Source organism: Leptodactylus fuscus, chromosome 5 (assembly GCF_031893055.1).
Source record: "Leptodactylus fuscus isolate aLepFus1 chromosome 5, aLepFus1.hap2, whole genome shotgun sequence".
Classification (NCBI taxonomy): Eukaryota; Metazoa; Chordata; class Amphibia; order Anura; family Leptodactylidae; genus Leptodactylus; species Leptodactylus fuscus.
This window is the reverse complement of record NC_134269.1, coordinates 208,239,835-208,252,766: the sequence shown is the minus strand read 5'-3', so window position 1 is coordinate 208,252,766 and position 12,932 is coordinate 208,239,835. Positions and strand designations below refer to the sequence as shown.

General features: G+C 47.6%; 1 protein-coding gene across 1 annotated transcript; it reads right to left on the bottom strand.

Moving 5' to 3' along the window:
- Nucleotides 1–333: 333 nt before the first annotated feature.
- Nucleotides 334–9,018, bottom strand: SAMM50 (SAMM50 sorting and assembly machinery component). Its single transcript, XM_075275145.1, has 15 exons — nt 8,891–9,018; nt 6,488–6,598; nt 5,166–5,267; nt 4,987–5,074; nt 4,657–4,763; nt 3,893–4,023; nt 3,732–3,819; nt 3,426–3,554; nt 3,224–3,295; nt 2,724–2,810; nt 1,857–1,927; nt 1,713–1,780; nt 1,296–1,442; nt 739–880; nt 334–544 (listed from the first exon to the last, which is right to left on the bottom strand). Exons 1-15 carry the CDS (start codon nt 8,909–8,911, stop codon nt 499–501), a joined length of 1,410 nt encoding a protein of 469 aa, XP_075131246.1. The 5' UTR covers nt 8,912–9,018; the 3' UTR covers nt 334–498.
- Between the last annotated feature and the right edge of the window lie 3,914 nt (nt 9,019–12,932).

Genomic DNA, 12,932 nt, shown 5'->3' with positions numbered 1-12,932 from the left:
GTAATATCGGACACGATTCATGGATGGGACGTGGTTTCTCAAATATAGCAGCCAAGGTCTTTGAATTCTGGACAACCCCTTTAAGCCACACCCACAAGGCTGACCCAACCGACTCTCCTTTTTGTTCCGCCTTCTTGATTACTAGGTCATGTTGATAATAGTGGCCTATCTAACTCAACACGTCACCACCAAGTTATGCTCCGCCCACTTTGTGCACCTTACTTTACCCTTCCACACTGCTCACATAGTAACTACCTATGCTCGAATCGCTGTAGAATTCAGATTTTGGACCTGACTTGACCCTCCTTGATGACTGAACCTTCATCCAACTGCTTGGTTTTGATGTTTTTAATGGTACGGCTGATAAATTTGTGCATAAAATATAGTACGCGGATGAAACGATAGAAATCTTTGGAGAGAGGAGAAAACCAAAATGTCGGATTTAAATAGAGAGGAGATTGTTTTCTGCAGCGATCTCGTCTGGACCACGAGCAACGATTACAGGAACCGGATTCCAGCCCCGAACTGAACGCCGTCACATATCCTGAAACACAGGACAGGTACAACTTAAAGGGCTTGTCCAGGACTACGGTACGGACTGCTGTGGCCTCTTCACTACTTACCAAGCACAGCGCCGTACATTGTATAGTGGCTGTGCTTGGTATTGCAGCTCAGCCCCATTAATTTGAATGGGACTGAGCAGCAGTATCGGCCCCTATGCAGGTGCATTTTACGTACCTGTCTCCGCTCTGGACACCCATGGGGATGCAATAATTTAGTTCCAGCCTGGCAATGTTTCCGAGTCGTAGCACAATGCCCGCCCCGTAGGACCAGCGGATACACTCGGCCAACCTGCGAATATGAGCTCTTGGGCCTTCACCTGGGTATTGAATGGTAGAAACACAATATAAATATAATAAGAACATTCTCAGAAGCGGGAACTGATATTTAAAAAGGGGTTTCCTTGGAATAGGTCACTGACTAAATATCAGGGGGGGGCCAAACCCCCAGGTCCACATATGGATCAGCTGTTTGATCCCTGAGCGCCAATTCTGCTGCACAGACCACGCGATGTCATATTTATTGTTCACATGGCCTGTTTGCAGCTCAGTCCCATTCAAGTGAATGGGGCTGAGCTGCAATACCAAGCACAGCCACTGTGGTGCTGTCTCGTCAAACAGTTGATCTGGGCGGCAGACCCCCTCCATCCCCCCAATCCTATCATGAGGATAGGTCATCCACTCATAAGCCTGGATACCCCTTTTCATCCGTATTCCAATGTATATCTTCCATACCGTAGTTTAAGTTGCAGAGGTTTCCAGCGTTGAGGAAGAAATGTGTCCTGAAGAGGTCGCCGAAACCGCCGCGACCAGGACGGAAGGGTAGCGGGGTGTAGAGATGGACACCGCCGGCCCAGTAGGCCTCACCGCCAAGATAATCACCTGCAAGGACAATGTATAGACCATGAAGAATGGCTGACCGTAAGAGGACGCACCCAAGGGTTCATGGATGGGGGGGGTACCAAAAAGTACCCTCGCCCCTCCAGTAAGGACCCCACGATAACGCTGTAGCACTAAAAGCCGCAGCCCCGTTGAGATGCCATCTCTGAATGCAGCACAGCCTTACACTGATGACCAGCTACGGTCAGTAGGTGGCGCTGTTCTGCCTCTCCTTGACAATTGACAACCCCAATTCTGATTTCGGGCACTGACCTTCGCTCTGGGGCCCGATGCTGTACATACTGAATCCCCGCACACTTGTTGGTCCTCCCAGATAAAACCTGGACATGAGAACAAATGGTGAGAAAAATACAAAGCCATTGACGACCAGCGAGCAGCCCCTCCCCCCCTACTCACCGATCGGCAATGCTGGAGGGCTTATCACCGAGAGGGACCAGCATCCCGCCCCACAGAGACGTGGACAGGACCTGCGGAGAGCCCCATGTTAGAGCAGTCACATACAGCGGACTGATACATTTAGGCAGACCCAAAATTCTGTTCGGATTCATTTTACAAGATCTCTCTTTACGAATCACGGATCAGTTGTCTGACACAAAGCTCCAAATCCGCAGCTGACAATGTTATGGGAGAATATATGAGGTGCCGGATTCTACCACTAGATGGCGTTCCTCAATAATAGCCTTTAGGGGATCTATAGGGGGCGTCTCCTGTGGACAAGTCTCATTCCATGACTCCTTCAAGGTTGTAAACTTCAGCTGTTGGGAAACTACAACTCCCAGCATGCTCCAGTCACATCTATGAGAGATCTGAGAACAGCAGAGCAAGTGCATGCTGGGAGTTGTAGTTTTACAATAGCTGAAGGTTGCTGGCACCGATTGGCACCATAGATAGCTCTGGGGAGGCCACATTTAGGGAAGCGTGTATTCATTAAAGGGGTTGTGCTGTTCAGGACAAGAGGATGTGTCCGAACACTGGGACCAAGTTACCAAGAGGAGGGGGACTGATGACCCCTCCCCCCTAAAGCCTCCTTGTGATTGGAGGGCGAGTGCACTTGTGTGACCGGTGCTCCATCCATTATGGGGCTGCCGAGACTAATCTCCAGCAGTGCCTGCACCCCATAGCAGTGAATGGAGCGCCAATCACAAGGAGGATTTAGGAGACTTCCATTCCCCGTCCTCATCACTGGGAGACCCGGCGGTTGGACCCCTCGTGATCTGCCCCCTATCCCGTGGATAATCTATAACCCCTTCAACATCATCTCACCGAGTCCCAGGCTAGCCGCTTGTTTAGTTGCAGTTCAAAATCCTCCTTTAAGAAGCTGACGTCTCCTCCGGTGTACCCCGCCAGTTCCTGTGGGGCGCAAATACAGACAAAAGTCAGATGACACACACACTAAAAGAAATGGTACTGCAAAAGTCCTGATATCATCACACATACCAGTCTACGGCCGCTCCTCCTCCCCTCCCACAGCATCCAAATGTCGCAGAACCTGCAGCTGCATCCCCCTCCTCTATTTGTATTAATACTGCAAATGTGTTATAATAACTCATATGGAAAGGGGGTGTCTAAAAGAGACCCCTCCCTTGTCAGGTTCTTCACACCATGTTTATTTGGAGTATGTGCTAGAACGCTCCAACATGGATGTCAAATGTATCTGTTTACCCAATAGGGAGCAAGTATATTGTACATATGGCCAGTGGACTGGATGCTGCAAAACACAGAGTGAATGTGCCCTAAATCCTGGATGTCCTCCCCGTAGTCACCTGATTGATCTTCAGTAAGGCGCCCCTCTTTGGCAGGATGGAGGAGTTGCGGGAATCGATCACCATTGAATGCTGTTAAAGCAAATAGAGGATCAGTAAGATAATAAGACCACCCGACCCCACAAAATAAATCCATCTGCAGACGGATCCTCGGATAGGTCCCCAATTGTCACATGACAAGACAGGCTGCAACTTGACGTACCGAGAGAGAAGACTTAAGAGTGTGTCCGCTCTCCTCCCGAATGGCGAACGAGGCCGTTCTTGATAAACACCCAAGTTCCCTCCAGACTCCTTCCCACTTCAAGGTGTGGCTGGTCTTCCATATTGGGAACTGAAAAATAAGGGTTAGAGAATGCTTTCTTCCAAGAACAGCACCACACCTATCCACAGGTCAGGTCTGGTATTACAGCTCAGTACCATTGAAGTGAAAGGGGCTGAGCTGCAATACCACACATAGCCTGTGGACAGGTATGGCGCTGTTTTACCCCCCAGCCCTGACAATCCTTACATTGATTTCGGTGGATATCCCGCGGTCGGTCTCTCGCAGCGAACTCCAGGGGAACTGGCCGGTGACTTTATACATGTTCAGGCAGAAGCTGCACAAAGAAGAAGAGTCATGAGATTTTGAGGAGTCCGACACCTTCTGAGGATGAGGAGGAGTTTTCTTACTTCCTTTCGAAGTTCCCAACTTGCGGTTTGAAGAATGACAGGCCGTAAGACGTCTCCTTGGTGCCGTACGAGAACTGGAAGGTCATCTTCTCAGCGCGACCAAAGAGGTTGGGCAACTTGAGTCCGAGAACCTTAAACATTAAGATAGAAAGATGTCAGTGACACATCGTGCCCCCAGTTACTGAAGATTCCCTCACACACCCCAGTGCGCCCTCTAGAGGACAGGTAAAAAGGATCTGACGACTCTCCTGGCCGATCTGTTTTAGGCTACCTGGAGCTGTTCAGTGGCCATCAAAAATGGAGGCGTCGGCCCTTTTTTGAGAGCCATTTTGCATCTGTGTGGGCCCCATTTTCACAAATGCCTTGTAGTCTTCAGCCCATTGGGCTTATCCCCCATCGAATCTGAATTCTGAGGCACCTCCTAATATCGCCATGTTCTGTCGTTCCTCTGTTGCACCTCTTGGAAATCTATGAATACATTGACAACCAGGTGTTACCGTTCCCACAGTGGCCATATACAGTCTGAGAAGGCCGGAACTGGTTGGGCAAGGACGCACCGCCAAATAAAGTTGTCCATTTATTTATTTCCAGGAGGAATAACAGAGGGACAACACGTACGCCTCTAACCAAAGAGGTTCTACCATTCTTATTTCATGGGGGATACCAGTATGGAGGTGTAAGGAGAGCGGACAGGTCCCCCTGTATTGGGGCAGGGGGGCAATTACTTATTGCATTGCCTTGTAGTGCCCCAGGAAGTATCGTACCATGCTGCCCTCATTGTTGCCGACCATGGTGTTATAACTTCCTGTTAGCCTTCTTAATTCTGTGACTTCGAAGGTGACGTCCAGGCCGTTGGGAAGGGCGTCCTCATCTGCGGGTGTGAAGATTGGATTAATAAATACCGCGCACCGATTGCTTATACCTGCGCCAAACTGACCGGTCGCCCGGGAGGGAGAGCCCTACCTCCAGACCTCAAAGCACATTGCTTCCATCGTTCTAGACAACTACTAGAAGTGCCGCCACCTGCTGGTGAGTGTACAAACATGCTTAGAGGTCGCCAAACCAGTAGAGGGCGCCATCGTTTATATTCTTACCTTGACAGGTATCAACCAAGACCTCCACTTGTCTGAATATTCCCAGGCGCAGCAGCTTCTCTCTGGCCTCGTGGGCCCTCCTCATGACCTGCAAAGGGTGAATATGGTGAACGGACCCGGGGCGATACCTCTCCCCCCCCCCACCCGGGAAAGACCCTTCTTATCCCCCCCGCACTTACATCAATAAGGTTCTTGGCCTTGAAGACATCAGAGATTTCGTACATGACCAGATCGTCCTTGGTCCTTCCCAGACCTTCGAAGTGAACGCGCTGCACCACCACCTAGGAGAGGGAGAAGATCTTTTTGTAGTCCCCATTCTTGGGATTGCTGGGGGTCCCAGTGGCTGCACCCGCACCAATCAGCACTTATCAACTATGCTGTAGATAGGCGATAGGTTATAATTTGTGAACACCCCTTTAAAGGACTCATTAAAGGGATCCTATCATTCAAAAGTAATTTTTTATCCCTAACACATAGGAATAGCCTTAAGAAAGGCTATTCTTCTCCTACCTTTAGATGTCTTCTCTGCGCCGCCGTTCCGTAGAAATACCCGTTTTCGCCGGTATGCAAATGAGTTCTCTTGCAGCACTGGGGGTGGGCCCCAGTGCTCAAACAGCACTGGGGGCGTCCCCAATGCTGCCAGAGAACTCTCCAGCTCCGCCTCCATCTTCTTCAGGAACGTCATCTTCCTGTGTATTCTTTCGGCGCATGCTTTGAAACTTGTAGCCCTCGGACAGAGCCAACTGCGCATGCCCGCCGGCCACAAGAAAATGGCCGCTTACTTACCGGAAGAAGACACAGGAAGATGACGTTCCTGAAGAAGATGGAGGCGGTGCTGGAGAGTTCTCTGGCAGCATTAAGGGCACCCCCACTCATTTGCATAATGGTGAAAAACGGTATTTCTACGGAATGGCGGGGCAGAGAAAACATCTACAGGTAGGAGAAGAATAGCATTTCTTAAGGCTATTCCGATGTGTTAGGGACAAAAAATTACTTCAGAATGATAGGATCCCTTTAAAGGGATATTCCAGGGCTAAAATATTAATGACCTATCCATAGGATGGGGCATCAATATAGATCAGTGGGGGTCAAACCCCACCGACCAGCAGTTTGAAGGGACCAGCGCCCCTCTTTGCTACTTACTAAGTACAGCGCCATACATTGTATAGTGGCTGTGCTTGGTATTACAGCTTAGCGCTATTTACTTGGCCATGTGACTAACAAACATGGCTTCACACGGAGTGGTAATACTGATTTGATCAGCTGATCTACGCTGGTCCCGGGTGTCAGACCTCTAGCAACCTAATACCGATATCCGATCTTAGGGATAGGTCATCAATATTGTACTACTGACTTAAAGGGGTCGTCCAGCCCACAGCTTAGGGTCTCCTGAATCATACGGTGTTCCCCTTGTGACTCGCTGCCTCCTTTGGCCTCCCTCGGGGCCCCTCAGCTCTAGGGCCCGCCGCTCTATACAATATGTCACAGGCCGGACACTCACATCCTTATTTTCTAAGATTTCCTGCTTCTTCTGCGGTTCCACTTCCACCAAGTCGCTGTCGTCACTCGCAGACCCAAAATCTGGCCCGTCCATAGGAAGGGGGTCCAGACTCTGCCGAGAAATGAACGGACATTAGGAACAATTTTTTTTTTTTTAATGGCTTCAGGGTGTGTAGACTTTTGCAATACATCAAATTAAAATTAAAGCAAAATTTGGACTAAAATCTGAACTACTGTTTTGTGTCTACAGCTGCTATGTAAGTTACATACAGTGGGGCAAAAAAGTATTTAGTCAGTCACCAATAGTGCAAGTTCCACCACTTACAAAGATGAGAGGCGTCTGTAATTTACATCATAGGTAGACCTCAACTATGAGAGACAAAATGAGAAAACAAATCCAGAAAATCACATTGTCTGATTTTGTAAGAATTTATTTGCAAATTATGGTGGAAAATAAGTATTTGGTCAGTAACAAAATTTCATCTCAATACTTTGTTCTCTCTCCTTTGTTGGCAATGACAGAGGTCAGACGTTTTCTGTAAGTCTTCACACGGTTGGCACACACTGTTGTTGGTATGTCGGCCCATTCCTCCATGCAGATCTCCTCTAGAGCAGTGATGTTTTGGGGCTGTCGCTTGGCAACACGGACTTTCAACTCCCTCCAAAGGTTTTCTATAGGGTTGAGATCTGGAGACTGGCTAGGCCACTCCAGGACCTTCAAATGCTTCTTACAAAGCCACTCCTTCGTTGCCCTGGCGGTGTGCTTTGGATCATTGTCATGTTGAAAGACCCAGCCACGTTTCATCTTCAATGCCCTTGGTGATGGAAGGAGGTTTGCACTCAAAATCTCACGGTACATGGCCCCATTCATTCTTTCATGTACCCGGATCAGTCGTCCTGGCCCCTTTGCAGAGAAACAGCCCCAAAGCATGATGTTTCCACCCCCATGCTTTACAGTAGGTATGGTGTTTGATGGATGCAACTCAGTATTCTTTTTCCTCCAAACACGAAAAGTTGTGTTTCTACCAAACAGTTCCAGTTTGGTTTCATCAGACCATAGGACATTCTCCCAATAGTCTTCTGGATCATCCAAATGCTCTCTAGCAAACTTCAGAAGGGCCCGGACATGTACTGGCTTAAGCAGTGGGACACGTCTGGCACTGCAGGATCTGAGTCCCTGGCGGCGTAGTGTGTTACTGATGGTAGGCTTTGTTACATTGGTCCCAGCTCTCTGCAGTTCATTCACTAGGTCCCCCCGCGTGGTTCTGGGATTTTTGCTCACCGTTCTTGTGATCATTTTGACCCCACGGGGTGAGATTTTGCATGGAGCCCCAGATCGAGGGAGATTATCAGTGGTCTTGTATGTCTTCCATTTTCTAATTATTGCTCCCACAGTTGATTTCTTCAATCCAAGCTGGTTGCCTATTGCAGATTCAGTCTTCCCAGCCTGGTGCAGGGCTACAATTTTGTTTCTGGTGTCCTTTGACAGCTCTTTGGTCTTCACCATAGTGGAGTTTGGAGTCTGACTGTTTGAGGGTGTGCACAGGTGTCTTTTTATACTGATAACAAGTTTAAACAGGTGCCATTACTACAGGTAATGAGTGGAGGAAAGAGGAGACTCTTGAAGAAGTTACAGGTCTGTGAGAGCCAGAAATCTTGATTGTTTGTAGGTGACCAAATACTTATTTTCCACCATAATTTGCAAATAAATTCTTACAAAATCAGACAATGTGATTTTCTGGATTTGTTTTCTCATTTTGTCTCTCATAGTTGAGGTCTACCTATGATGTAAATTACAGACGCCTCTCATCTTTTTAAGTGGTGGAACTTGCACTATTGGTGACTGACTAAATACTTTTTTGCCCCACTGTATTACGGATAGATGATCAATATGGGGGTCAGAGGCCCCTGTCCCTGAGATTGTGGGGTCCGAAAAGTCACCCCCTGACCACTCCTGGTGTATACAGACTGTGTCAATCAGAATCTAGTCATGTGACGCCTTGTCGGACGTCGCGGTCACATGACACTAGATCCCCATGGACGCTACGTCACTGCGTAAGGTAAGAAGAGAATGATTTCTACTTTGTTGCAAGTTTTATTTCAGGGCAGTCAGGATTACTGGCAAGCTGGGTGGCGAGCCTCATGTATGACGCAATGGCGGCCATATTGGCAATCACCCAACTTTCCCAGGTAAAGATATAACTAAGTATACTATACATCAGACAGTGATCACTGTGTATATATATATATATATATATATATATATATATATATGTCACACCCTCCAATCGAGTATACATGTAGTATATGTATAAGTATATATACCGCCCTCCACACGTCTATATCCTCCCGCCCCATACCCTTATACCCCTCCTAAACCTGTCCCGCCCTCTCCAGGCCTCACCCGGGCGTGCACCGTCCCCATCTCCCCGCTCTGTTTCGTTCTCCGGTGAAGCCGCCGCGATGACCCCAGACTGAAAGCTGTCAACCAATCCTGGAGGCCGCCATGACACTTCGGAAAACCCCGCCCTCCTCCGCGTGTGATTGGCTGCAGCCACAGAGCGCATCACGTGACACGTCGCCCTTTCCTGAAGCTGAAGAGCAACGCGACATGGAAGAAGTTTGTCCCCAATCCCTCGCCGTAGAAATAGTCTCAAAGTGTTGTATCTGCTTGTTATTCTCAATAAATGTCCAAAAATGGAGATAGAAGCATTGACATCCCAGCCTAGGAAAGCTGGGTGACAGCCAGTGGCAGAAATTGCATGTTCTGCAAGGCTAATACTTTCCCCATGTTATGAGGGAGCCTTCAAACGGAGTATGCGCGTGTATTTTTGCAAAATACATGTGTAAAAATAAGACTCCCATTGACTTCAATGATATTTTTTACACGTGTAAAAATACGCCTGTAAAATGTCAATGGGAGTCTTATTTTTACACGTGTATTTTGCAAAAATACATGCGCATACTCCGTGAGGGCTCCCTAACACAATCATGTCATTATAAGCCCCACACACACAATATAATTCCCCCTTATTGCCCCGATATGGTATCATGTCCTTTATGTCCACTGAATATAATGCCCCCCACACACCGTATAAGCTCCCCCGTGTATCACCCAATATAATGTTCCCTTTGTGGCCCCCACACCATATAATATCCTCCAAGTGGATCCAGCACTGTATAACGCTCCCCTTGTGACCCCCAATACAGCTATATAGTAATACAATGATACATTATATCTATAACTTGTGGGATTTCTGTTTTTACCCATATATTTCCAGTATTGCAGCTCAGCTCTATTCACTCCTATGGAGCTGAGCGGCAGTACCGGACAGTGTCCCCCATACAGTATAGCACCCCCTGAACGGCCTGTACACAGTATAATGCACCCTTGTAGCCCCTCCAGTTCGATGCCAAAAAATAAAAAAATCAGAATACTCACCTGGCCTGTTCCTCTGGTCTTCTCCGCTGTCTCGGTGTAGCAGACATGATGGCGCTATTACATCGCTCTGGTCCACATCTAAGTCACCGACAGCAGTAACACAGGGGTAAGTAGTGACGCAAGGGGGACTAGAGCAGACGGGGTCAGGTATTGCCTGTTATATTTTTCCCTTACCCACCCCCCCCTGAGTTTTTCACTTTGCCTGGAGGACCCCTTTCACCTGCCCACTTTCTCATCTGGAATTTTAGGGCCCCGATAGGAACCTGATATTCTAGAAGCTTCTCCGCTTCATTGTTGTCTAGGTACTGGGATTCCCCGACCTCCATGTCCTGCAGAGCCCATATATCACTTCCATGAGCGCTGCAGCCAACCAGTGGGGCCAATAGTGATGGTAACAATTATGGCGCATGACAGAGGAGGCCAGAGATTGGGATCTTCTAACTTCTCACTCCATTATTTGGGGAAACTGATCAGATCAGAACAATGGACAGGGTGACAGTAGGGTAAACATAGCCTTAAATTAGGGCTACACCACAACTTTAGCTAAGCCCCAGCTCTTGTTTCTACTGATTGACCTCGAGTTATCTGTACAAGATGGCACTAGTGAGATCGTTCTCATTCCCTAGCAGAACCCCCAAAGATCCAGGTGATGGACAGTCTAGCCTCTACCCTATGTGCAGAGCTTGCAGGGCACGTAGCTGAGGCAAACCCGCCAACCAAATGTAGGTTCCTTGGAGGACACTAATGTGAAGGCCCAGGTGGGAGCCGAGAGTAAGACGGGTCTCGCAAAGCTCTGAGGACCATCAAGGCTCAACCTCTTTAGGGCCTCCTTGCTTGAAGGGTTGGGAAATGGTTTATGGAGACCTCTCTTTTAGCAGAAGGCTACCAGTGCTTGGTTGAGGCTTCTTTGCTGGTCCATTATTGTAAATCATCTAAGGACATATTGGTAAGTGGCAAAAACCAGTAGTGGACATCTTAGGATGGAATATTCGTGGCCAACACACTGGTATGAGTGTCAATGGCTGCTACATACGATTATGGGGTCATGTATGGGTTACTCTTCGGGTCAGACAAGTTCACTTTTTTCAATCTGCAGCACTCATACTTGTTTGGGATTGGGGGGTTACTTTATGTACCTACAAACCTCAAGGACCTTGATGGGCGACTCTCAGCACCTCCACAGCTTTACTATTTAGAGCCATGCATGGCCACCAATGTACTGCACTTCTTCAAAAAGCTGATCATGGTGATGTCAATGGTCACACCCGATCGGATATTGATGGTGTATCCAAATCCACATCATGTTCAGTATTATCTTATTCTTCCTTCTTGTACCGATTCTTCCCCAGGCCATAGGATGGAGCCACATTCTCAATGGTCTTTGGCTGTGCAATCTTCAGCCTCATATAGAAGTCTGTACATGTGTATGGTGTAAAGCATGTGATATCTCCTGTAGGAGGCGCTCTCTGCTCTAATCCTGAGTGCTGGGCTCCCCCCCATTCCCATCTTTACTGTCTTGTCTGCTATAGCTTGACAAATATGACAAATTTCACACAAGTGTGTTCAGGTCCATTATTATGTCTGACAATGGTGATCACTACGGCCACTTACTGACCTCAGTGGGCACATGTTGGGTATCACCAGCCGTGATCGCACCGGTTCCTAACCCCTGAGGCCAGTGCTTGGCCTTTTTGTCACCAGATCGAAACCATTTTACACCGCATCCAATTTTCCCAATTATTACAAAAAAAAAAAATCCCCCAGCGATCAGGAGCACGGCAGTTCGACAATCCCTTTAAAGCCCGAGCGCCAGTACACTCGTGTGACCGGCGCTCCATTCACTTCTATGGGCCGTGCCCATGGCCCCACAGAAGTAAATGGATCGCCGGTCACACAAGCGAATCCGTGTACAAGGACGACGTCGGGGAACTCTCAGTCCTCCTGATCACTGGGGGACCCAGCGATCGAGCCCCTTGTAATTAGACACTTAGCCCCTGTTCTATGGCTAGGGAATAAGTGTCCATAACAGGACAACCCCTTTAAATTGGTCTGACCTCTACAATCCGACCCCCCCAGTGTGAATGAAGAAGATTTGGCGCACGTCCACCGCCATTCCATCCTGAAAATAACAAAAAAAAAAGTCCAAAATGACGACACACAAACACCGGGAGAATTCCAATAAAATATATTTGTATTCTTTTCATAGGATTACAGCCAAGATTTCCTGGTGTGGCACAACTTACCCGAAATCCCACAAATCATCTGTGTACAGTCATTTGTGCTATAGTATGCAGTAAAGACTTTCCATTGAATGCATTAGAAACGTTATACTATCGACAATACAGCATTATCAACCAGGCGGTCTCTCGTGCCGGTCAGCCGCTCCGTACGGGGGGTGGGGGAGGGGCAGGAGCACAAGAACAAGGGATCTACGAGGTGGCCCCTGGTCGTACTCAACCATCTGGGCTTGTAACATCCACCGCCTGAGGTAAAAGCTCCGAGAACCAAACTCCGTGGATGCCACCGCCACCCGCCCAGATTTCCTCTCAACTCCAAGACGTTGTGGAAGACGGTTACAGTGTTTCGCTACGAGAAATCCACACAGAACTGAGAAGAAGCGTACAAGTCACCAAATTTCTAAATTACGTTATTCACAACACCTTGTTTGTTTTTTGTCCTTAGTTTATTACTAAAAAAAATTTCTGTATTTTTTTTTTTTTTATGTTTTAACTTTTTTTTTTTTCAGAGTCACAGAATACTTAAGACTATGATACAGCAAAACTAGGAAGGATGGAAGGTCTAGAATTGATAACAGTCTTCAGGCATAGTCTGTCATGATATCCACGAGACGACATGCGCTTATAGGATTCGCTCCGGTAATAGTCAATGGTTTTATAGATCTATATATAGAGGCATAAATATGTAGATTTTTTATTTATTTTTTTTAATTTTTTTTATTCCATATAGACACAAACGCACATTACTCTAACACAGCGTTTGGCTA

Bases quoted from the DNA above. Each gene is read 5' to 3' on its own strand.
- SAMM50 (XM_075275145.1), bottom strand. From the start codon at position 8,911: ATGGGGACGGTGCACGCCCGG. The intron at 6,599-8,890 runs GTGAGGCCTGGA...ATTTCTCGGCAG, and splicing joins TGGGGACGGTGCACGCCCGG to AGTCTGGACCCCCTTCCTAT. The intron at 3,296-3,425 runs GTACGTCAAGTT...TTGCTTTAACAG, and splicing joins CTCTTAAGTCTTCTCTCTCG to CATTCAATGGTGATCGATTC.